This window comes from Numenius arquata, chromosome 9 (assembly GCF_964106895.1).
Source record: "Numenius arquata chromosome 9, bNumArq3.hap1.1, whole genome shotgun sequence".
Lineage (NCBI taxonomy): Eukaryota > Metazoa > Chordata > Aves > Charadriiformes > Scolopacidae > Numenius > Numenius arquata.
Genome location: NC_133584.1, coordinates 54,117,355 through 54,143,918, shown reverse-complemented (window position 1 = coordinate 54,143,918; position 26,564 = coordinate 54,117,355). Strand labels below are relative to the sequence as shown.

Sequence of the window (26,564 nt, the reverse complement as noted above, 5' to 3'; positions counted from 1 at the left end):
TCAAACAAGTTTTACTGTTGTTTGACCAATGCACAATAGCTGTCTACAGCGCTGAGTAAGAGATTAAGCTGTCCAGACACTACAGGTAGCTAATCAGTCTTTACAAATTGACCGAAACCAATTAGATTTAGAAGAGCCCTGTATTCATTCTAAAGATGTTCTCCAAATCAGGAACTAAGTTATCCAATCACAGTTTGTTGCCTTTTTTTAAAGGCACCTTCTAGTCTAACATGGGATTACTGTAGTCAGCATCACTCTTGAGTTTTTAAAGATTTGCTCTCATTTTGTAACGAAGACCACAACACTTCCAAACTCCAAATACACACTCAAGCACCACCAAAGCTCTAGCTAGAAACAGCCGATTTCAGTAAAACACAATATATAGCTAGACAGAATCAAGCTATACAGTCTCTTAAAATACTGATAGCAGACACGAGTCAACGTTGAAACACTAAATACTTCCTGCTCCTTTCCAAAAACTTATTGTGATAACAAGCAAAATGGATTTACCTACCTTAAAATTTCATACCCCCCCTTCAATTTTAATCAGTCTTACACTAATTATTTATTTGAATTTCTACGTAGGCATAGTATACTGCTACCGTGACATTTCATGCACCTTTTAGGTAAGAACACTTGAGCTTACAATCAAGCATGTGTGGTTTTCTAATACTTAGTTTGACATTAAGACAGATTCAAAAGCACCTATTAATAAAATTCACTGTTCAAGGAAGCTCTGCAAACTGAAGGTTGGATCTGTGTCTGTAGGTGACTTGTCTCTTCAATTTTACTAGTGGATTTGTCTGCACATTTCTTCCTACCAATAGAGCTCTGGTAGGCTTTTCATAGAGCAGAGGAGTCAATGCGAGAGCAAAGAAAATTTAATGGCATTATTTGCAACATAAACCTGAACAACACAGTAGCACATTGAGTTCATAGCACTGAAAACAGTTAACTGCATAGTTTGCAGAGATCTGCTTTCTGATACATTGAATAGGTATTTGAGCAGTTGACTTTCATTTCACTGCCCCCGAACACACCAGGAGAGATGCTGAAGCAAAACAGTTTTACATCCCTGGGAATGAAGTAAGCGCATCCCTAGTCTGAAGCAACACAACTTTTAGACAAAATTCAAGTCACTCCAATGAAATAATTTTCTATTTAGAACACAAGCAGGAAATCCCAAACCCATCTTTCATTTATCCACACAAAAGTAGCACAAACCCCAAGCCCCTCTGTTTGTGCAGGCAGCACAAACTAGTCAGCACTCATTGAAGGCCCCAGGATAAGTCTCACCTAGAGACCCTAGTTCCATTCACAAACCCACATGCTACTCAGCAAACACAGTACAAAATATTTAGTCTTTATGTTGATTTCTCCCTTAGCAAAACAGGGAATCGTTGGCTACAAACTGTATGCCTCAAGTACATGAATAGCAAAATAGAAGATTCAGATGGAAACGAGGCAGAGAGGGGGAAGAAACCTCAGTTTCCAAATAAGAATTTTCAACATCTTTGAAACCTGGCCACATGCAATTAGTGTCTCAATCAGCTGGCCAGCTCAGGACAGAGGCAGATATATAGTACGAGAACAACTGTATCCCTCTAAGCCACTATTCCTGTATGGTAATCTCCAAAAAAGCTGAAGTTTTTGTATGACAAGGCTGAAAGTGGATTTCTATCCTAATAGGTAGTTTAACATCACCCAATCTGCAAGACACCCGTAGCAGCACAAGAGGGGGAGAAACCACTTCAATCATTGGTAATAACAATTCCTTCAGAGCTTATTTTGAGGCACTTCATATGCAGTATGCACCAGACTACCTCATTTCTATCTTCTCACACGTGCACCTACCACCACGTGAAGACCTGACAGAACATTACGCTGCAGATCTTATGATAAGAGCTAAATCCTGAAGATACTGATATTGAAGATTTTCAAGTTAGTTAAGAGTTCAAAAGTGAACTTCCCTGCAGAATCTCTTGCCTAAAAGTTGCTGTGAGAAGAATGCAAACTGCAGCAGCTTACACCGAAATGTAAGTGAAAAGAAACAGTTCCGTTTTACTTTAGTCCAAAGTGCAAAAATAAATACTATTTTTCCTTAAAAGGTGCTATCAGTAGTAATTACGTCTCAGAGAACTGTTCTGCCTAAATACACTCATTAAAGAACTAATAGGCTTTCTACCTAAGGAAATTCTAAGGATGACCTGTAGTACAGTTACCTCTGCTATGTTGTATAGCCAGGCTCTGACCACCAAATTTAGTTGAAAATACTTCTGTTATAGCATATGATAGCACAGCACACATTTTGCTCTCTGAGAGCACAGTACGTGAGGATGAGAGGGCATCCAGATATTGCTGGTTACATTTTTTGGTTTTCTCTAGTTCCACCTGCATGTAGTTTTTGGCAAGTTAAAAGCTAATTTGATCTTGTACTTTTGATAGCGTTTTTTTGCTCGTTCTTGAGCTGTCCATTAGATGTAGCAGCAGTTTTATAGTCATTGTCAGGTGCTTTTATCACTAAGAGTCTGAAAGGTTCAGTTGTTTTCCGAAGTCTTTGAACAACAACAGCGTTTTGCAACTTGGCTTCCTCTAGTGTGAGCGTCTCGTCTCGCAGCTCTCGAAACGGCAGCGAAGTAGTCAGTGTGAAGGGAACACTTCCCTCTGATCCTTGATACTTTGTGATGAAGTCTCTGACATGGCTTATTCTGGGAAGAAAAAAAGAAAACTCAGCATTAGAGCACTCCAATCCCACAACACAGCCACCACGAGAAGCGAATGAGACACTCACTTCATATAATAGCTGATGGCATAGAAATGGAGGAATACAGACGGGGGGTACCCTGAAGTGTCTGATCCACTGGGGAGGCAAGACCAGGGTTTGCATGCTCTGAGAGCAATCCCAAGGGAAAAATTATTAATATTTTACTCAGAGCACTCAAATGCTTCGCTATGGCTCAGATGGTAGTTCCACAAGCCTACCATTTCTTAACCAGCTGGTGGAGCTCTTACCTGAGGTTTCTGTAGCCAAGAGCTAGCATACAGATGCCTCCAGTGAGTGCTACATGTAGCAGAACCATAATAATAGTAAAGAAAAAGGGTCTGCAGAAATTGTCTAGCTAGCTTATGAGTTCACTAGCTCTAAATACAGTCTCCTTCTGCCAAAGCAGGTGCAGCAGTGAACTCATTACAGATTCAAGCTGCCTGTTAAGGTGTGAAGAACCCTGCAACAAGTGAGCAAGACAGAGGTTCTGCTGTAGAAGAATATGGATTGATCAATTTAATTAGACAATGAAGACGACGGGATACGTCTATACCAGTAAAACAAAGATAGTGTCAATGCCCATTCTCTGATGCAGAGGCCAACTGGTAGACTCTAGCTACTAGCAAATTATTAAACTCATCCTTCCTCTCCCCCATGCATAGGGTAGCCCAGGGGGTTTACTGTATCCTGGGAATGGTCTGTGACCTGAGCTAACATCTGAACCAAGCCTAGATATTGTTTGACAAAGTGCTGGCTGGCTTGGGGGAAAGCTGTCCTAACAGTTTAGCAGCACAGAGGACCAAGTTTTCATGCCTTGCCCATACGTAACTAGGACAGATATAGCCAGCATCTAATTCCTGTGCATGCAGGCCTCAATTAAGAGAAAGTACTTGGTCCCTCCTAAAAGGATTTCTCCCTATTTCTTATTTGGGCATACATAAATACTGTACACAGCACAAACATGCTGGTCTTGTGGCAAGAGGATACGTTATGATGGAATATTTATTACAAGCTACTTCAAAAAGAGCATCGCATCAGTAATGCTGTTGTTCCGTTTATCTCACCTTCCCCCCCCCCCCCCCCAAAAGCACTTAGCAGTTGTTCAAACTGCTATTTGCCATGAAGACAAAAAGCTTCTAAATATACTTAAATGTGTGAAACCTGGAACGATCAAGATATTAAGCCCTCCAATGAAGTATTTATAATTAAAACAGCAATTGACGCTTCAGCAGTACATCGCAACAGTGTGTCAGTTCATACCTCAGGCGCTAACAATAATAAATTAGTAGAAGTTAAAGAAAAAGTTGCAGTCATTAACCTTCAACTGCTGAGCTTTTCTTCTGACCAGCCACGACGACACACAGTTTACTTTGACTGCAGCCTGAGTTGCATTAAATCTAAGATCACTTTAAATTGCTTCACAGAAGCACAGAAAACATTCTCTTTCCATATGCGACTGTGTAGTACTGGAGTAATTTCTCAGATTACAAATTTGAGAAAGGCCTTTAAAGACAGTAGTTCTACAATTTAAACAGTTTATCCTACTTTCTCAAAGCTCCTGCATACATATGCTGCGCTGACACCTTCTGACGTTATCCCCACTTATAAGCCTCTTTGAGAGCCACTGGATGCATTCTGTTCTGTTCACGTTGACATGCAGGTGACAAACCCCTCCTGCCTGGTGCACTGACTCCAACCCTCCCTAGAGGTTTCTCTGGCTCAACTCTAAGTCACACCCTCCATCTCCCAGCTGGGGTGCTGTCTATGCCCAATGGCTAGCAGCCTTTTTACTACTCAATTTGCTCCAGACGTACTCATTTTGTGAGAGATCTGTCATCTTAAAAGCTGTGTCCTCCAATAATTAGCAATACATACACCTTAACTTCCACTAACCTACAAAGAACTCCTACTACAGTTTCCTCAGATTTTCACTGATGCTCAGTTACGTGCTGACTATTAACATCAGTTCACATTCCTCTTATGTTGCTCTCTCGTCAGCTAAAAGAAAAAGATTTCTCAAAATCTGAAGGGAGGTTTTCTAGACACAGCTGAACAGCCAATGTTAAGTGATCTGAGGAGGTAGATTATTCACAGAAATTAGAGACTCATGATGCATACAGGCATAATACAAACAGTTCAGATGCAAATACATATGGACAGTGTTAAAATAAATCTTACCTGTGAGAAACATTGAATTTCTGAATAATCCTTTCCCCATCAGCTAACCAGATCTGGATGTTAGTGATAGGCTCCAACTCATTTAATGGTACTAAAGGCAGGTGTCTTTTGTTGTCAGGTCCCTGATGATCATCTCTTACTTTAGAGATTACCTTTGGAGTAGCACTGAAAAGAAAAGCCATACAAGGTTATGCCTTCTGTGAATGCATGTAAGCTTGAACCTCCCTCCAGACCTCTGCTTCTGGAGCTTTCTGCCCTGTATCAGGGTGCAATGATGACTTCTTTTTTTCAACAAATATAGGAATACTGACATAAATGTCAGCTTTTTTTTTTTTTTAAACTGTATGCCAATTCTTTACCTTGAAGACTTCAACATGCTAAAGAATTACAGTTTACTCATGTTAAACATTTTTACAACATGGAAGGGAACTAACATATCAAAGGGTTAAATATGAATACACAAGAGACGAAACAGTCTGAAGATTCTTTGTGCATTTTTTGGTACTAATCACACAGGTGAGACTTTAAGGGGTTTCAGTATTGAATTTGCATACTCAATGTTAATTTTCACCATAATGTGATTACAGTAATTCAATTTAACTGAATGTTGTTAGCCTTGATTTAGACCCCAGCATCATCTATATCAGCTTAGAAGCATTACTCATCTATCACAGGAATTTACTTCATGTGAAAATCCAGGCTGATGCAGCCAGCACTTGGATTTGGGGATTTTTTTCTAAGGCACTTTTGACAGCTGACCCTACCAAAAGGGCAAAGATCCATAAAATGGTTTGACAGAATACAGGGACCTCAGTCCAAGTGCATGCTCTTAAAAAGAAAAAAAAAAGTTACTGGCAAAAATTTCTATTCTGAAGAAGTGTCTAGAGCTTAGTGCTTCTTTCAGGACGAAGCTTGCTCAGTGGGTACTGTTTAAGCCATCATAAGCCCTGATCCAACAGGCACATCCTCAGCCCGTGTGAGTATAACCAGATGTTTGCTTGCAAAACAATAGCAGTGATTTAAGGAGTTACCATTTCTTCTCTGAGCTCAGCTGTGGTCACTGACTACATGAACACTTCACGGTGGTTTGCAGAAAAGCTTTCTCTTTGCACAGAAAATCGATGAATTACTGTTTCTTGAGAGAGAAGTCGGTAACCAATGGCCATAGAATAAGTCTTAACAATACTACATCTGCTTCATGGACAAATCCCATCCTTGCATCCTTACGTTCTTGTACCTGTCTTAGTTTAATGATAAAACAGAAAAGTCACAGCCAATTTATTATTAAAACAAAGATGGCTAATGACTTAATATATTCAGGCTAATAAAGTTAGAGTCTTGGGCTCGAGTCCTTCTCAGTCTGAGGTACTTCAAAAACTGGGATCAGCCACTGCCTAGTTAAGTACTTTAAATTCTAGGCTACCAACCAGTAGAGGCACATTTTATTTCTTCCATGGAAACTCTACAAAAAGGATGAGAATCAAGGAATCTCATTCGCAAGTGAGTGATAGGAGATATTCACTGTAACTGGAGGCAGACGAGAGGCATAGAACTGACTGGTTTGTATTACACAGGAATCAGCTGGGGCACAGGAACTTGGCACCAACAGATTCCATGCGGCACATCTGTAAAATATCCTGGTACTCCAAGTACAGGTGACTTACTATCACCCACCTGCCTCTACCCATTTACTTATCTCACACCCAGCTTCTCTTCACACTTGACCTGAATACAAAATAAACCCTAATTGCCCTCCAGATCTGGAAAAAAAGCTTAAGCACCAGCAAGATAATGTTAAACAGTCTCGGGAGCAGAGCTAAAAAAAAAAGTCATACTTCAGTCCAGCAATGACCAGCTTTCACTTGATTGTCACTTGATTAGTTAGATTTGATTCCAGGTTCAGACAGTGAGGGATAAACACTGGTGCGAGCTAGCTGTCCCCAGTACAGCAGGGGCTGGAGAGATAGTCAACCCTGCAGCTGCCAGGCGACTGGGTTAGCCAGGGCTAAACTACATTTCAGCCCATCAGTCCCAGTTGTAGTTCAGACAACTGTCTCAGATGGACACAGATTTTGGTGTCATTCTTAAACCAACTTCCCTCCTGGTCAAATCTCAGAATTTCTGGTAGGCACCGCAGACGATTCTTTCAATAGCAAATACGTGTGAAGCTGAAGCCAACATGTTAAGCTAAGCTGCAAGAGGAAGTTAGATGATTTATATTCACCAAGGTTTAAAGCACTTCTATACTTAACTTTGCTCTTGCAGAACTGACAGATAAAGCCACCTAGTGGCGGGAGCTTTGACTAAAGCCACAAACCAGGAATCTAAGTCTCTTACTAGCCTGAGATCAAAGCGTTATCACCCCTTTTAAAGGCTTATTCCTTTTATAAGATTATCAAAAGAAAATGTAAACTAAAGATCGAAGAAACCTAAGAGCCTCCTGTCAATTTTCTGAAAGAAAAATCCCAAGAGTTTGGTATCATGCCTTACCCTGACTAACGGTTAAGAAGCTTGACACACAATGTTTTAACCTAATGAGGTTATAGAGCAAGCCCACTTTGCTACAAGGGATTTCAGTCAATAGTTTAATTAACATGCTTCTGAGGCAGTCTTTAAAATGCATTGATAAGCTTGACAGAAAAGTGTAGTTACAAATCTTTTTATAGTCCCAAACTATTAAATGTAGCTGAATGGTGGTAAACAGAGTATACCCATTAGTTATACAGGTTCATAAGGTATACTGGAAAAGTCTGATAAATGTTATTTGTTTCTCCTGTACAACAAAAAGGGAGAGGATCAAGCTCATCTGAGTTATAGGAACAAACATATAATTTCTAGTTCCTCCATTTTTCCTCCAATAAAAGTTTTAACAAGCCAGACAACAGACCGATTCATAATGGTTCATCTACCACATAGTCCATCCATCTGGGAGCACTGGCAGAACTATAGACTATTAAAAAAAAAGTTTATTTGGTAAGCAGAAGTTCAGCTAGGTCATAAGCTGAAGTAAACTGTTCGGTCATTTGCTTCTCATTTCTGATTAAGCACACAAATGCAACTGTGGAAAGGGAGTTCTATAGCTTAAAACTTGTCACAGGTCTCAGACAGCACTAGTATTTCCCCACAGAGCTTTTCGGCTGAAAGAGTAGCATTTGCATGCAGTGGACACATATTAACATCAAGAAGTGAGCACTGGCTTATGGAGTCAGAGCACTTACGGCTCATGTTTCCAACATCAGCAAAAATATTTATTCGTCTTTCTTGAAAGGGCTCTGACAGCATAGCACTAGCAAGAGTAGAAAAAAAATAAGCATTTTATCCAGTCCATAAAGAAAGAAAAAACGCTAAGCAAGTTGTAGGATGTCTCAGTGTACAAGACCAGTTAACTGAAGTTCACAGAATAGCACGTTTCCAGAACCTAACTCGCCTACTGGGAAGCAAGATCATTACTTGCTGTAGGCATGACAGAGCGCGACAAGCAACTGAACAACCTACCATTTAGTACTGGTTAGCAGCAGAAACCCAGCACACTGGAGATCTTTTTGCTTTTACTATATACAGGTCTACTCGTAGATAAAATAAGGTTTAAGTTCTTGACCCTCGTTTGCTCACAATTTCAGTGCTACCAAAAGCAAGTCTTCCAGCATTTCATCCATCTCTCAAGGGAAGATTTTCCCTATTGACCGTATCTACTCAAGCACGTAGCAACTGAATGGACTGTGCTACAGAAACAGATAAAACTGATAAAACAGATACTTGCTTCTCCGAGGCAGCCTGGAACCACTCATCCTTTACAGTTATCACTTTCTCACTCTGTACATATCTTCTTCCCCTGCCTCGTCCGTTCCTACCCAGGTCACGCTTTCCCTCAGCACAAGCTCTGGGCCTTAGCAGCAAGCCCTTTCCACTTAATCAAAACAAGCTGTTCACCTAAGGTTTCACCACAGTCTAGTAAGCCCAGTCGGCAGGTCATTAAGCAGTCCCACCTTTGAAGGTTTCTCATAGGCTCCTGGTCACCGAATGTGTTCTGTTCCCTAGCCTGAATTCTGCTCTTAAACAACACGGATATGTGAAGCAGCTAGTTGAGCTGGAGCAAGCAAAAGTCACAGGGATAAAACACATGAACTCCTGGCCTGCCCCTCCACAACAGCCTTCCAAAATACAGTACTGTTTGGTTATAAATCAAGTCCAGTTTTAGCATGGTCATTACTGGCTGACCCCAACCACAAGAGTCACGGAGAAAAGGGAAGAGGATCACTGTAACATGCTAAAATGTCTTCCTGCAATAAATGCATGGTTAAATACTGAAGAAATTTAAGAGAATGCAAAATAACCTCTTACTTCTTCAGTTCCCTTTATGGAATTGTCATACTCCTGTCTTCTTACACAACGTATTGCACGTACACCTTTAAAAGGGATTCTTTTCTCTTGAATCACAGATCAGAAGAGTGACAGCCTTTCAGCTGGAAACAGTTCTGCTAATATTGAGACCTTGAACAAAGAAAGCCAACGGCATCCCGGCTGTATTAACAGGAACACCGCCAGGAGACTGTGGGAGCCAATTATCATCCATGCAGCACTCATTAGACACACCTAAAGACTGCATTCAGATTTGGTACCCAAAATAAAAGAAAGATGTCGACAATCTGGAGCAAGTTCCATGGAGGGCCACCAAGATGGCCACCGGCTGGAACATTTGCCCTATGAGGAGAAGCTGGAGGGGCTTGTTAGCCTGTAGAAGAGATGGTGCCGGGAGAGACACCTGACAGCACCTGCCAGGGTCTACAGGAGGTCATCAGGAGGAGGGAGCCAGGCTCTTCATGGCAGACATAAATTGCAGCAACAGACATTCAGACTGGATATAAGGAAAAATTTATTTCCCATGAGGACAGTCTAGCACTGAAGCAGGCTGCGCAGCTTCCACTCCTGCAGGATTTCTAGGCCCAACTGGATAAAAGCCTGAGCAACCCCATCTGTCCCCACAGCTGACCCTGCTTTGGGCAGGAGCCTGGATAAGAGAACTCCAGAGGTCACTTCCAACCTGAACTACGAGATCCTTTTCCATAGATATAGTTCCCTTCAGCTACTCAATTACAGATCACGTCAGACTACTCACCTTCCCAATCTGTAACCGTGTCCAGAAAAGGGATGAAACATTGGCTTTTTCGACAACAAATACACCTTATCTTTTTTATCTTCCACTTTCACATCTACCTCCTCCTTATCAAAAACTTTGCGTAGCTCAAAAGGCAGTTCCCTTAAGAAAAAAAAACCAACAAACATGTCAGAAAAAGAACTACTCTCTTGCTTTCAGTACACAAAACTGATTAATACCTGTTCTATGGTAACCTTTCAAGGATGATGCTTTTGAAAAAAACAAACACAACTTCACAAGTATTTACTAAGAGTCATGTTAAGTGCACGGCATACAAAAAACTTCAAGTTCCTGAACTGCAAATTAACTAGAAAGTGAAAAATAAATAAATAAAAAGACATAATTATGTAAGTTGTTGAATGATGCTCAAATTTACCCAACGGTTAACCACTCCAAAGCACACGATGTGTAGGAAGTTCAGTATCGCCATACATTGCTGCAAAAGGTTCAGTTATTTTATCCCCATAGTAAAACAAGAAAAAAAGACAATTGGTTTTAAGAGAACGAACGGGGTTTAGACACAACATGTTTAATTACAAATAAACACAAATCTCAGCTTTTAAAAATCAGGTCATCGCTAATAGCTGCACTCTTCAGTGCAGTAACATCACCTTGGTAATGCTTTATTTGCATTAAGCAGAACACAACAATGCCTTTGTCTATGAGCTCTGATGCAGATACTACATTTTCGGGTGGTGGGGCTCAGCTGGCGCAGGGGCTGGACTAAGTGCTTCTGCACCATCAATGATTATGCAGGAACCATCTTGTAATTAGCATCTTCACAAGCAAACAGTGGAAGAAAGGTGTCAAACTTTTGATGTGTGCACACAAAGAACGCAAAGGGCTCTAAACAGCACAGTTAATTGCTGTTACAACTAACACAGGTGACAGCCATAGAGGAGAAATATAGTGTAAAATCAATTATTTTTGATGGGCTAGCAAAGGATGGAAAAGACAAAACATCCAATGGTTTAGTGATTTTACATACCTGAAAAAGGAGTTATTAAATTATATTCTCCTCCCCATTTGTATAGGGTGAGGAAACAGACTACAAATTAAAGGCTCAAAAATACATTGGTTTGTGCAGTTAACCTGCTTTTTTAAAGCAACACCGCAAACACTAGCAGAAATGAGGATACCATGCTAATTTCTAACAGGGGGATAAAAGTAAGACTGCTATATACACACAAATGACTGAGATAGCAAGTTTGTACTGGAAAAAGTGTCTGAAGTTTAAGACTGGTCAGAGTTTCTTGATGTTACATGGAGCAACTGTGCCCATTTAAGGCTTTTCATCAATAAAAAGAAAACAAAGACCATAAAACCAGAAACTCTCAACCGCTTGTGCATTGAGTTTGTTAGTCAAAACACCATTTGATCAGCAGCTCTTACTGGGCATCCTGATTTATTCTTTATTTTGTTCTGCACCTGCTGTGCCCCCTACCAATGCTCGCTTTTATCTATTTCATCAGCAACTCTATGACGACTGCAATTGAAAGCCATATTAAACCTGTTGATGTTAAAACAGCCATTAGCACTGCAGGAACTGAGACAGGCAGTGGCCTACGCTCCTACAGGGATACTGCAGTGCAGCAAAGCCAAGCAGCTATGTAAAAAACATAGAGCATAAACTAAGTGCTATCCAGAGCACGTTAACTCAGGCTGATTAAGAACACAAAACTTACCCTTTTTTAACAGAGTCCAAGAACTGCTGGTTTGCAACATCAGTGTAGTTCCTAAGCTCACCATCATTTACTGTAAACCCATTTTTCCAAAGTTTAATGATTACATCAACCTATAAAGTAAAAACAATTCTTATTATAACACTGACGTAAAACCAGCTTGGTATACACACAGTACCCTATGATTACAAATCATCCACTGTATGGACTAAAAATACTGAGAGAAGGCTCACTATAATCTGTTTCGGCCCTGTGCCAACACACAGAGCAACTGCAAGGGGTAAGTGACATTTCTAAGTATCTTGTGTCAATCAGGGTTAGAAATAAACCTTCCTCCAATCATTTTGCTTTCCTAGATCAAGGACACTCCTTCAATTCAGCAAGAGGGGAAAAAAAAACACCACAAAAGAGCTGGAAGATCCCAGCCAGCTGCAACTCTTCAAGAGCTAATTTGAGAGCACACATGGCTGGTGTTGGAACACCAGCTACCAGAATAGCCCAGCTGGGCATTTGTTAGGGTAAAACCTTGTTCTGATCATCCTGGAGGATTTCCTGAAAGTAAGGCATTGAGATAGTGCATGCAGAAGCCTTTCACTCAGGAAATGCAGCAAGGATCAGAAAATTTACTTTCAGACAGTCATACGGTTATGTTACCCTGGAATTCCTGGGTATATTCAAAAGCTTGGCCTTTTGGGAGTGAAAAAATAAACTCTCAGTAATTCATTAACTTTGCCAGAGAACATCTACTATTTCAACTAGTAGCCTTCACATTGCTCGCTGAAATCTCTCCAACTTTAACATGGATATGTTCAGGATGGTATTTTCATACTTATGCATCATGCCATTTAAGGAAGCATTTGACCACCCAGGTCTGATCTGTGAAATAATGTTTTCTTGAGAGATACAGAATCACAGAATCACCTAGGTTGGAAGGGACACTTTAAGACCATCTAGTCCAACCAAAAAAAAAAAAAAAAAAACAACAAAAAACCCAAAAAAACCACACACCACACACACACAACACACCACCACACCACCCAACACTAATCCATATCCCCGAGCACCATGTCAACTCCTCTCGAATACCTCCAGGGATGGTGCCTCAACCACCTCCCTGGGCAGCCCATTCCAATGCCTGATAACCCTTTCAGTAAAGAAATACTTCCTAATATCTAACCTGAACTTCCCCTGGCGTAACTTGAGGCCATTACCCCTTGTCCTATCATCTGTAACTTGGGAGAAGAGACCGACCCCCGCCTCTCTACGGCCTCCTTTCAGGTAGTTGTAGAGAGCGATAAGGTCTCCCCTCAGTCTCCTCTTCCCCAGACTGAACAACCCCAGCTCCTTCAGCCTCTCCTCGTAAGACTTGTGCTCCAGACCCCTCACCAGCTTCGTTGCCCTTCTCTGGACCTGCTCCAGCACCTCAATGTCTTTCCTGTGGTAGGGGGCCCAAAACTGGACACAGTACTCGAGGTGGGGTCTCACCAGTGCCGAGTACAGGGGGACGATCACCTCTCGGGTCCTACTCACCACACTGTTCTTGATACAGGCCAGGGTGCTGTTGGCCTTTTTGGCCACCTGGGCACACTGCTGGCTCATGTTCAGCCGACAGTCCACCAACACCCCCAGGTCCTTTTCTGCCAGGCAGCTCCAGCCACTCTGCCCCAAGCCTGTAGCGCTGCCTGGGGTTGTTGTGACCCAAGTGCAGGACCTGGCACTTGGCCTTATTGAACCTCATCCCGTTGGTCTCAGCCCATCCAGCCAGCCTGTCTAGATCCCTCTGCAAAGCCTCTCTACCCTCCAGCAGACCAACACTCCCACCCAACTTGGTGTCATACTTGACTACCTGTGAGGTATATGAAGCACAGAAAAATGCAGAATTCATCTCAGCTGGAAATTAGGTTGAACTATGCTTGATAATACTTGACAATTTTCTCTTTTTTTTCTTTTTTGCACAGTTAGATGATGATTTCTACATAAACACAGAGCGCATGCAAACTGCTGAATAAAACTCCTTCTCTTTTGGTTGGGTAATCTGTCAAAAAGGTATATAGCACTCAGCGAGACTAGATTTCTTTAAAAAGTCCTGTGTCTCATGGCACCAATGCATATGGAAGGAGTTCTCATCATGGGAAGGTGCCTCTACAGGGAACCAGTATGCAAGTTTAGCACGGACTAATTATTCCACACCAGTGTCCCATTTAGACATTGTACTGCCACAGAACGCTATTTAGGAACTGCAGTTTAAGGTATTGCTTCTGACACTCCTTTTCTCCCAGGCTCAGCTGGGGATCCATGAGTGTAATTTCCAGCAATGCCCACTCCAAATTTCTCCTTGACAGCTTTGTTCCACACGGCCTTTTCTCCAGTCTCTTACCAGTCTTTAGGGAGTAAAAGAAAAACATGAGAAGGACAGAATCACTGAGATACATACCCAGACTAAACATCCCAGAAGCACAGGCCTGGCTGACTAAGAAATGGGAGAATACTGCTGTCTGAATTCTGTGTGCATTTATTTACAGATGTACTGGATAAAACTGCTGGACTTCTTGCATTTGTTTTCCAGATTACTCCTGGAATGTTATTACGTTAAACAGGAGTATTTTTTCTTCACCACCCACCTGATTCTTGACTGTAGTTGGGGGCATACATATAGCACCAACCTTCTGAGCTTCTTCAAAAAGGTTGTCTACCAAGTAGTCACAGTTTTGTTCTGTACCATTCAAGATACGATCATCAGTTCCTGATTTACACATCCTGCAGAACAAAGACGTAAGTAAAAACGATGCCTCAGAGAAAACAATAGAAGACAAGCAGTTACCCTAGAAGTTCAGTATCAAGAGGCATAAAAGACACGCTCCCCAGCACCCAACTTACTTGGTTGTCACAAAACATCAGGTTTACTTTGCATTGTGCCCTTTCTAGAAACTTCTTAGAAGTCTCTAACCGCTCCTATTTGCACTTCAGAAGCACAAGTTAAAGAATGATAATGGAGAAGGTGAAGTCATCTATACGGAAGCTTCTAAACTTGGTATCAGAACAAGGAATGCAAGTTAGATGATTCATACTTCTAATTCAGACTACAAACATTTAACTGCACACCCATGAAAGGCCTTCCTTAGAGCATTTCCATGACACAGGCTTGGGTGACTTCTTTTGCCGTAAGTTTTAAAAACCACATACAAGAATATTGCCCTAGGATTTACTCCCTCATCCCCACCTGAACCTCCCCATTCCCAGCACCACCATTACTGTGTCTGAAAGTACGTTAGAGAAACTCAAGAACAAGTGACTCAACGCCACTTGAGAACACTGAAGAAATACAATAGAAAAAATTCAATACTGTGGAGACTGCCAGAGTATAAAAAAAGATGCATCAACCACATCTTTTTATAGAACATTGTATATGTGACAGCTGTTTCTGTTATATTTTCATCAATCAAAATGCAGAAATATGCAACTCGAATGAATTATTATCTTTCAGTTTAGGTTCTTTGCATAGTAAGAGGATTATGCAGCTTTCGATAAACACTGTAGGAGTTATTCCCATTGGAGATTCAGAAAAGTCTATTTTAAGCAATTCAGAAAAAAAAATCCCAGCCCTTGAAAAATATTCAGTTTTACATAAAACTGCATTGAATTCAAGATCAGCAATGCTTACTTGAATGGTAATTAGATACATTTGCATAAAAAGGAATTGTTTGCAGTGCATCTATGCAATACTAAGAACCCCTACAGATTAACATCTTTAAACAAAAGAAAAACTCAACATTAAAGAAGAAATTTCCAAAGTGTGCTGTTCCCATTTCAGGTTTCTAATAGAACAAAAGAAACTTGACGCCTTAATTTAGGTATTCACTATGCTTTACCTCAGAAACATAACTGGAAAACGAAAGACCTCCGTATCAGATGTAGAGGTGAACAGTGAGTTAGCAATTTGTAAGGCTGCCTTTCTATTTTAAATAAAAATCTTTATGCAGCTTCTTGCATCTAGGAAACATTCCAGGCACGTGAAAAATCTTTTAGCAAAACAATATTATTTTTTTTTAGAACTTCAGTATATGTGGAGCAGGTGGATACAGGAAAAAAAGTTTAAAATTTTTAAATTTAACATAAAGTTTGAAAAGTCATGACAGAACACACAAACAGCAATAGGAAAGGAAGAGGAAAAAGGGGAAGGGGGGAACTGGCACCTACCACTCTTTCTTTACAGTTTTGATATTGTCCATGTCTTTCATTCTGGTGTTTCACCTAATTATGAAAAGAAGATGGTTAAAAAAAACCAACACCACCAAGAAAATCCTAAAACCCCAAAAAAACTCAATCAGACAAAATACCCAGCACACTTCGCCTCCTTTTCTATCTGAAACACTCTTGATAGTTTTTCCTGTGTTGATAGTACATTTAACCAGAAACATCGACCTCCCCCCCACCAAGTCTCCAGATGGTTCTTTGTTTTCCTGCAGTTTCAAATTTAATGACACACGAACCGTGCATCGGTTTCAGACATTCAAAAGGAAGATTATTTTTTCATAGATGTACAAAATAAATTCCACAATAACCATCTGAATTGAAAATACATGGCTATACTTACAGTAAGCAAGGAAAAAATATCACATTCCTTTTCTGAGCAGCATGATTTTAACTCCCCTGATTTTTCACACCACTATGAGACAGTTGCAGAAAAACTGCACTGACTCTGCAGGCATTCTAACGACCTTCACCTTAATACTCTGCATTACTGAAAGGTACAAGATGTGTCAGGTTCCTCTTCCTACCATACTTCAACATATTGGTGCAGCATCCCAGAAACTGTGAATTATCATTTCTGGTCTACCATTTAACTGGAAAGAAAATCCTGGATTTGCAAGTACTAAATATACTACAGGATTAGTCTGCCGAGTCAAGAGAAATAAAGAATGCCACACTGATCTCATTACACTCCTGAGCTCTCTGAAAAAAAGTTACAGAAAGTCACAAAAAGCCAGAGACTCCCAAAAACACCCTTTAAAAAAATATAAAATCACTCTAAAAGTAGACAAGCCCTCAGGAGAACGGAAATTTTTAATTGCAACTGTGTTTAAAGAGTTGTTCCTGAAGACTGCAAAGTACAGGTTACACAGATGACCACCTGCTCCCGGCAGGTTTGGGACTAAGTCATGATATTGTGCATGGCTTTTAGACCGCATGAAACCAAGCAGTGACAGCCATCATACTCCTAGTAGTATGCAAGTAGTACGCACAGCAAGACTAAAATAAATTTGAAGTGGTGTTGACGTCTAATTTAACAAGACGGAGAGGTTAGGGAGAAACAACATTCACTGCAGCACTAACAAAAAAAAATCCTCATTCATTTATTAAGTATAATTCATGTTCCTCAGGAGGTTGATATCGTTATTCTTCCATCCTGAAAGTTAAATCCTTGTGAGACACGTTTTGTAGAAATGTGCATAAGCCTTCAGAAAATGGCCAAAAAGATTCAGTCAATATGTCCATAACAGGTTTTAAAGTCTAGGCAGCTTTCAATTTAACCAATGCCGTTATGCATTAGGTCAAAACAATACACTTAGCATACCTGCGACAGGTCACACAAGATGCAGTGTGACCTTTTTTTTTTGCCCCACAAACGTTCTGCCAGAGCATTATACATACCAGGCAAGTCTGTGCTGGTACATTATGACCTTACAAGCTGTCTGATTGCTGTACTTGGAACTTTGTACCTGCACTTGGAAAAAATGAGCTTTCAGTATCAAATAAGTAGAGTGAATTTAAGAGTGCTTAAAAAAAACCCGTATTTTTTCAAACTTTCCCAAATTAAGTTTTAACACGCTTCAGCACAAAGTAAATTTTTGTGCTTCGTGTTAACGTGCTTATCTTCTAATCTTTTGCTATTCAATAGAGTACTCCCCAAAGCAACAAAAGCCACCTCCAGCCATCTGCTTTTGTTGATTCGCTGTGACTTGTCACCAGGGCTATTAAAGAGAGACAGGCACAATGAAGCAGCTCTTCAAATTAATTCTTTTGCTACATTAGGCTGGCCTCAAACGTGCATGAATAGTATTCAAAACTGGTCAGCTGTGAAAGTCGCTGTTCCTTCTAAAGTACAACAGCAATTACACTTAGAAGAAATGTTTGTGTTAATAGATCAAGGTAAAGAAATCAGCCTACACAGCATATCGATGTTCATTACGACCAAAAAAGCCATTAGGAGATAGGGATCAAGACTGCACGGGCAAGCGCTTTAGCTCAGTGAGTCAACCCAACCAGCACCAACCGCCTCTCCCGCCAACTTCTGACAGACATCCCCAGACATCACTTAAAACGTCACCAGTGTCGGCCACCTATTTCTGTCATAAATGATGGCAAGTAATCACAGAACTGAACTTCCACCTCCGGAAATTAAATGTAAAACGTAGGAAGAAGCTGAAGCTGCCAGCAACCCACCGCAGCTGCATCTGGTAACTGTGGGAGGACGCCCCTGGCCTTTCCCAGCACGGAGCAGCTTGTCCTGCCTCTCTCCATCCCCGTGACCACAGGGGACAGGCCACTGTCCCCACCGTGGCCTTTCACCGCCAGGTCTTCGAAACAAGCAGCTCTCACCTACGCTGTTACAGACACATCAGTTTTTAGCAGATACTTTTGTGCTCAATATCGTCGAACCCACACATCCTGTTATTTTAAGGCAAAAAAACCCCACCAAACCCCAAACCAGAAACTACCTTTCCCTGCTTTCCTTGCTCTGGACGGGCTGAAACATCCCAGCCCCCTCCCCCGCCAAAGCCCGTCTCACTAACTTTAGCAAAAAGCAAACTTTTTAAGCTGAAAACCGTTTTGCAGCAGAGCGCAGTCTGTCGCTCCGCCGCACGGAAATCATGACTGGAGACCGCACCGCACCGACCGGGGAAGGAACGAGCAGCTCCAGAGAAACGGCAAGTGCGAACCGAAAGCAAGACGAACACCAGACCTAACGGCCTGAAGGTGACCGATACGCTCAGGGAAAGACCCCAGCACAGGCGCTTCCTCCCCAGCTGCCCGGAAGGGCTGTGCGTTTTAGAAAGAACCCCGGCCTCTTCCCCCCGCCCCTCCCGGGCTGCCCGCACCTGCACCGACCCGCGCTCCCCCGCACCGCCCGGGCCCTGCCCGGCGCCCTACGCGGCAGCCCCCGCCGGCCCCCCGAGGCGTTTGGAAGCGACGATGAGACGATAACGCGGTAGCAGCGCGGAGGAGTAATGCCCCAAAGCGCCCGAGGAAGGGGCCAGGCCAGATAATGACCCTCCTGCCCTGAGGGACATCCCGCTCGAGGCGGGACGGGACGGGACGGGACGGGACGGGACGGGACGGGACGGGACCGGGCGCCGCCGGGCGGAGGCAGCGGGGAGGCTCAGCCCGCCCTCCCCCTCAAGACGGACCCAGCGACGCCAAGTTGAAGCCCCGGTCAGTGCTGAGGGAGATGCGGCTGCGGCGGAACGCGCTCCCCCAGCCCGTCCCGGCCTCTCCCCACAGCAACTCACTCACCCGCCCGCCGCAGCCCGGCGCCGGCCTCCCCGCCGCGCCAACTCCCGGGTGTCCCGCACCCCACCGCGCAGGCGCCGCCGCCAACGGCCCGGGCAGCCGCTGCCCCCGCCCGCAGCGGGCGAGGCGGGGCGGGGGGGCAGAGCTCCGCCCCCGCCACCCGAGGGGTGGGGCTTCGGCCGCCATGTCGGTGGCGGCGCGGGGGGCGGCACCGTCGCGTCGCGATTGGTGCTCTGTGGGGACCTGCGCTCGGCTCTGTGAGGGGAGACGCAGCTTCCCCGCGGGCTGCCCTGCGCTCCCGGGGGTGGCGGGGCTCCCGGCCCGGTGCTTCCCGCCCGAACGGGCCGGGTTCCCCTCACAGCGCTGCGGCTCCTGTGAGGGCAGGGGGCAAAATGTGGGGGCAGGGGAGCCGTGAGTCGTGTCATCCACTCAGGGGGCTGATAAACCTATGGCTGGCAGGCCAAAGGCAGATTTCTCCTGACAGAAGAACAAAAGATCCGCTTTATCTGTGTGTGTGTGTGTGTGCGTGCGGGCGAGGGACAAAAAGCGGCATTCAGCCAGCGCCCGCAATGGCGGAGAGTGGGCCCAGTGTCGAGGCCGCCCCCACACCCCAGCTCGGGGAGCACCGGCGCGGAGCTGCCCCCGGCTCTTTGTCATTCCAGCGCCGTGCAGGCGGCAGGAACAGCCCCGCACTGAACCCTTCTGAGATGAGGAATGCCTCATTATGCAGGGAGAACTAATTAAGGGCGAGTGTTGACATATGTGAAAAGGAGCTCTGCGGAGGCCTTGCACCGAGGACAAAAGAGCAGCGCGCTGGTTGGGAAGCAGAGCCCCCGAATCCCCCAGGGTACCTTAGAAAGGAGAAAAGGGGATCCTGGAGGAACATTGAGCAGCATGTCTCTGCTCTGTGCCGAGCGGTGACGATCTCTGTGCCGGGCCCTTGCCGAAGTGGCGCTCAGCGGGATGGGACGGCGGAGCCAGGAGCTATCCAAAGCAAACAGCCGGCCCAGCGAAGGGCCGAGAGCAGCCAGACCCTGCGATTCACTGCTGGCACCTGCATGCTTTTAATAATGTTGTGGGGTTTTTTTCCCCCAATAATTAGGGATGCACTGTAAAACATTTAGAATTAACCTAAATTGAACCGCCTCAACTAGCTAGTTCATGTTAATTAATGGGAAATCCACTGCGGATTTATAAGCGCGATCAAAGATCGTTCTGAAAGCGAAGGTAATACTTCACTGAATGTTGTCTTCATGCGGGACCTGTGTCTGCAATCCCTTAGTCGTAACGATAAAAATCACGTTCTTCAAAAACACTGAAATAAGATGCTTAGTCTCAGAGTTCAGTGAAGGTGAGTAAAAGAAGTAAGATCTGACCCTTGACAGTTGTAATTTCTTCCTCTTTCTAATGTACATCACCATGCACTAAACCTTTGGAAGGCAGTTTGGATGAATTGTTAAGTTTTAACTGGATGAGATCTAATTGCAGCTCCTGCCTATGAATCTTCAGGGAAAATAGGAAGAAAGTTGCCTTTTTGTTTTGGTATAAAATACATGGAGTCTTATCTTTCAAAAGATGGGTTTCTGAGATTCTGTTCTCCCTGGGTTTGTTTAATGTTTCAGATGACTGAATTTTTTGGATAGAAGGTGCTTGTTTGTTACGAGTGTTACTTACTGACTATTAAATTACGTTTTATATATTTACAGCTTAAAACAAGACTATCATACCACTGTTGAAGAGTTCAAGGAATTTACAAAGCTGTAGGTAAAACTTCAGAAGGTTGTTTTCCAGTACTGAACTGTTTTATATTTTCTTTCAATATTTTTAACTACATTGTCTCCATTTCATTAAACACAGAAGCTCATTAATATGCTTAACCCTTGCTTGGGGACCCTTTCTGCAAAAATGTGATAGACCCAAAGGTGAGCTTAGAAGGAGGCAAAATTGGACTTACCTGGTGTAATGATGCAGGCTCCCTGACGGCAATCACGTATTGATTTAGAAGATTAGGTCTATTACTGGAAATCAGAGTACAGCTGGAGACATGCTGACCTACTACAATAGGAGCTGGTGTCCTAGTGAATTCAGTGGTTTCTTAAAAGCTCTTCTAAGTACAGCTGTTCTCCCTCAGGACTGAAACTATTGACAAAGCATAGGAGTAAGAAAAATCTTAAGGAAGATACTACTGTGTCTTCAACTCCAGTATAGCGTGAAAAATCAGTTTTTCTTAAAAGCTGGAAATGTTCAAGTTAGAGGGTTATTAGAATCAAGACGTCACTAAAATCCTTTTAGACTCTGGGCTTATTCTCTGGCAAGAAATAGTACACGAGATGAACAGAAGCAAACGGTCCTTTTCTTACTGTGTGGTGAATAGAAGCCAACAGCCCAGACGGACTTCTCTGAAAACACTCTTAACAGGGTATTCATGCGATGAATACAACCATCTCATGCCCCCTTTGTCAGGGGAGATCAGATGCACTGGTGTGGAAGACAGTAACAACCCCTCAACTTGTTCTATAACGTAGGAGTGAATCTTGGTGTTGACAAAGCAAAGCAGTGTTTTAGCTGTCACCACCCATCCCGTCAAGGTCACAGAAGAGCTGGTGCACGTAGTGTATCTAAAACCAAGCAGAACATTAATTTTGAAGGGATATTTTTGAACCACGTATTTAACAAGGTTAACCCATGCCAGAGGAAGCCATCAGCTACCTATAATTAAACATCAGCACATCGGCTATATTGATTGACCTTAACTTGAGACAGCAGTTGTTGCCTGAAGCCTTTTGTGTGTGCCTACAGAGCTGGGGCGGAATGGGAGGGAAACAGGAGTGTAAAATAAACAGGAGAACAGAATCTGGTTATTCTGTACTTGGCGATCCCATTGACAAAGACAGCACGTTCCTCTGCACAGTGTCCTTTCCCCACATGCTCCTTGCAGGAATGTTAAACCTTGTAGGCTGCCACACAGGGAGAAGTAGCTTCAGGGAGCGATGTTTCTGGGAAGTTCAGCTGTGCAATGGAAAAGGGAGTCATTGTTTTATGGGAGCTGCTGGGTGAATCAGCATTCACGAAGAGGGTGTTACCCCCGAGCAATGAAAGGAGCATCCATACACGCTGCTGCACTCTTGGATTGTAAATCCACAAGAAAAGTGAATTTGGCTTCAATTTTAAAAGTAGCGTGGACTGCATAAAACTGAAAAATTCAAGACAGCCTGAGCAACTGTTTGCACCAGATAACACATTTGGAAATAACACGATGTGAATTGTCGAAACAAAGACACTTTTAAGTGAAACTACAATGATGATATGGCAGTGTAGTTTATGAGAATCGTCCTTGGATGTGTTACAAGAAAACATACTTCTAAAGCTGAGATTGTGTGTGAGGACTAGGGAGATTTATGAGCAAATAATGTTTCCGATGGACCTCCCATGTGACCTTCGTCAAGCCATTATGCATTCGTACGCTCCTAAAGCTTATCTACAAATGTGTTAATAAATGCCTGTTTTTATTGTAAGCATTTTAGGACAGAATCTGTTCTTTACTACAAAGCCATACATCACCCAGCACAGTAACAGGCTGGCGGCACTACCTTCAGATGATTGATGATCATAGACACCGAAGTGAGATGATTTGCCACTTTTGTCCAAGATGGAAGCAATTTACAGCCTGAATGATAGTGAAAAACAGACCCTGCAGATTCCTGGCCTACAATATCATCAGGCTGTGAGTTTCACACAATTATTAGTATTAGAAAAACTATCTACTGTAACCTTAGCTCAACGGGAAGAGTGTTATGGAAGCTAATAGCTAGATGTGATGGGAAGATAATTTTGAAACATTAGGAGGTAAATCTGACCACTCCCATTTCATGTCATTCAAGAAATCTACTCTCTGATCCCGCTTCAGGTTGCAGTGGTATTATCTCGTGTAGTGTGGGAAACAATCTTCAGATAGCTGTGCTGATAACGTTGTCCAAACATTAACCATTTAAATCTAAAACATTATACATTTTAAAATGATAATGGTAGTCTTCAGGCCATATACATATACAGGCCATCTTTACTAACATTGCAAAACGCTTGCAGTGTGGAGTGACTGTATCACCTTACGTGTTTGAGTTCAAGGCAGTACCAGCCCTGACTACTGGACACCATGTGCTTGACATTTCCAAACTCATATCCCATGGGCGTATCTCTGTAATGGACAATTCGCAAAGGAGAAACCACACAGTCTTGATTTCCTACGAACCCCTCGGGAAAGGACTTGGGGCAGGTGCACCTAAGCAAGATCTCTTGTGAATCTTTTATATTTCCAGATTCAACTGAAACCAGGATGAGCTGACAGCATGACAGAGAGGAGCACACAAGAGCTTATAAATAGAGTCCTGAAAAGATGATTTGATTTCCATTCTTTGGAATGTTATAGCTATTCAGAGATACCGCAAAGTAATCTCTGGTAAATTGCCCATGATTGAAGCAAATGGTAACTTGCTGAATAGAGCCCCCTGGTCCTTACTAGGCTGAAACTCTCTACAAAAGTTCTGAATAAGAGATGAAGGACTTTTTCTTTTGTTGTAACGCGTTCCTCATTTCCTTCTAAAATAGGGTCGGGTAGCAACAACATCTTCCATCTCCAAATATTTCTTGTGCCATTGAATACTAGTCATGGAGCAAACAAGGCTTTCCATGCTGGATCATTTTTTAAGGTCTTTCTACATTGCTGTCCCAATGAGATTTCATTCCCCAAGTCTTGTTTAATGGAAAGGGATTCTTTTGCTCAAGTACTTTTTCATGTTTTTCCAATTACCCAGCGGTGTACCTGCCACAGCAGATGTTGTGCCGCCTTCTTAATATATGTTTCAGATCTCTTCATCTTCTTCTCTGAGCAACTGGAGATAAAAGTGTGTTGAACACTGCTGTAAGCTTCCGCATTTGTTCTAAATTGATTCCATTTGAAACATAGTCCTTCCCAATGGCTTTTATTTGCAGAAGTATTTAGACATCTGTCTGTAAGACCAAACTACAAATCTTGAAATGGAATCTTACTGGGAATGAGTGCTACGAATTTTTTACGTAACACTTAGCGGAGTGCGGCTCCAGTCATTCTCCCCTTCCTTTCTTCATTGTCTTTTGTCCTTTGCTACTTGGAATTCTTACATTTTTCACAAAGCTTTTCCTGCGTGTAGAGTGCTGAAGACGGTCAAAATAGGTTTTTAATTCTGTTGTGTCTTCATATGACACTTGAAACAAACAACAGATATAAAAAATGGGAACAAGTAAATTCTTGGATTAGTGAAATGATTCTAAATCCATTACCACAGTAATTCATCTTTTATTGTTCACCCACATTGAAATCCCTAAGTACGTGTGATATAAAATATTAATCCTATGTTAACATGGTCTCAGTATTACAAACAAAAATTACAAACAAAACTAACAAGCAAACCTTGTAATTTATCATTTATTTATTTATATTGTCAGTATTAAAAATGGCGACGAAGCTAGAAAGCCATAAGCTCTTTGAGTGAAGATAACCAGCCACACCTTCTAAGAGGAACAAGACAACTAAGAAAACCTGAAAGTAAAACCATCTGTGAAAAACAATCTGGGGAGTAAACATCCAAAATGAAGCATATCTTTACACGTTCCCTACTATGCTAACATAGTGAGAATACAGCACTAAAAATGTTCAAAGCGGTGAGCAGGGATTTTTAACTACATCAATCCCTCTACAAGAGTAGTCCCTCTGGCGTCATAAAGAGTACTCACTTGAGTATGGCTCACAGGAATAAGATCAGAACACAAAAAAAAAAAAATAAGAAGAAAGGACATAACTATGGTAAAAATATTTAGTAAATATAAAATAAATAGCTTTTAAGTTGTGGGTTTTCTGTTGCTTCAAGCAGATCTGGATAGGCACCCAGGAAAATCAATTTGCTTGCATAACGATGGAGTTTATTTTACTTTTAAAAAGTCATCAGCGTTCACGAGAGGAGTGCTGGTTTGAATCAGGCATGTTGCAAACAGATGTTATGCAAGCTTCCCCAAACAGCCCTGCCAGTGCATTGCAATCCTGAGTTATGACATCCACTGGAACTGCTGCAGTCTGGGTCCTTTTTTGGGTCACAGATCGATCTGTTGGTTTTCCCAAAATGGGGATGATATTTTTGTGATGCATACAAAAACTTGAAGAAGATCACCATATCATTTTTCATTTCAGAGCAACAGAATTTGGATACCATCTCCGAGTTACACGGCCTATCAGTAGTACAGGACAGAAGTGGAAAAGTACATTATTTGCACATTATATGATTGTGATAGTAACTCTCAGCAAAAATATCTTCTGGTTCATTCACACAATGTGTCTGGTAAGGGACAGACTCTTGCAGTTCCCTTCTATTCCTACTTTTGAAGGATAAAAGGAAGTGATTTCCAAATACCATTTTCAAAACCTGTTGTGGATTTTTAATGAAAATACTCCTTTGGCCTATATGAAATGGCTACATCCTTTCATAATCTTCAAACAAATAAATGAAAAAAACAAAGAATATGAAACGTAACAAACCTAATCTCGGGGAGAAGAACAACTATACTTTTGAAGGACCCTGCAGATTCTTGAACAGGAGATGAAGTACTGTTGCTAATACAGATTAAAAGCTCCCAATAGAGAATGTCAGATGAGAAAACCACCAGAGATCCTACTCTGAAACACACTGTATTTTGCAGTATCTTGTAAAAACAAAATTTTGTCGCTGTTCACAGTAAGAAATGTTTTGCTTGGAAATCTAAATAGCCCATTTTCTTATTATATATCCTAACATCCTTGTCACATATTTTATATTTTTAAGTACATGCTCTACCATACTTTTTTAGACTTTAATCTTGGAAAGATGTGGGAGTGGGCAGGTAAAGCAGAATAATAGTTTTTACATTTATTGTTCTTTACTAAAACGTTACTACACTTTCCATCTTTAAATAATAAAAATACTTTGATAAAGCTTTCTTGAGCCTAACAGCCTGAGCCATGTGATCAATAATTTTATTACACTATTCTTTTTTTGTTGTTAAAGAAGCAGAAAGCACTGAAATAACTTGCCTAGCCGTGCCAAACAAGTCAGTGTGAAAATTAAAAGGTTGAGACTTTGTCACCCACAGCTCTATGCTTGTATTACTCGGCTACATTTCTTTTACAAACCTTTAGGTTTCGGGGCTTATGTGCAGGCACTGCGCTAAGTTCAATAAAGGGCAACAAGTTGTGGTGAGAGAGGAGCCA

General features: G+C 42.2%; 1 protein-coding gene across 2 annotated transcripts; it reads right to left on the bottom strand.

The window, feature by feature from the left end:
- Positions 1 to 864: 864 nt before the first annotated feature.
- UBXN2A (UBX domain protein 2A) lies at positions 865 to 19,361 on the bottom strand. Of its 2 annotated transcripts, none has more exons than XM_074153318.1 (7): positions 19,295 to 19,361; positions 15,977 to 16,030; positions 14,401 to 14,536; positions 11,783 to 11,892; positions 10,059 to 10,199; positions 4,943 to 5,107; positions 865 to 2,708 (listed from the first exon to the last, which is right to left on the bottom strand). In XM_074153318.1, exons 2-7 carry the CDS (start codon positions 16,015 to 16,017, stop codon positions 2,420 to 2,422), a joined length of 882 nt encoding a protein of 293 aa, XP_074009419.1. In that variant the 5' UTR covers positions 16,018 to 16,030; positions 19,295 to 19,361; the 3' UTR covers positions 865 to 2,419. The 2 variants fall into 2 exon arrangements, with proteins under 2 accessions (XP_074009419.1, XP_074009420.1); XM_074153319.1 differs by having other exon boundaries at positions 14,443 to 14,536; positions 19,295 to 19,349.
- Positions 19,362 to 26,564: the final 7,203 nt, after the last annotated feature.

Excerpts from the sequence above, each read along its gene's own strand:
- UBXN2A (XM_074153318.1), bottom strand. The coding sequence starts at position 16,017 with ATGAAAGACATGGACAATATCAAAACTGTAAAGAAAGAGTG. Across the intron at positions 14,537-15,976 it reads AAAACTGTAAAGAAAGAGTG|GATGTGTAAATCAGGAACTG; the intron begins GTAGGTGCCAGT and ends TTTGTTCTGCAG. Across the intron at positions 10,200-11,782 it reads TTGGACTCTGTTAAAAAAGG|GGAACTGCCTTTTGAGCTAC; the intron begins GTAAGTTTTGTG and ends TTTTTTCTTAAG.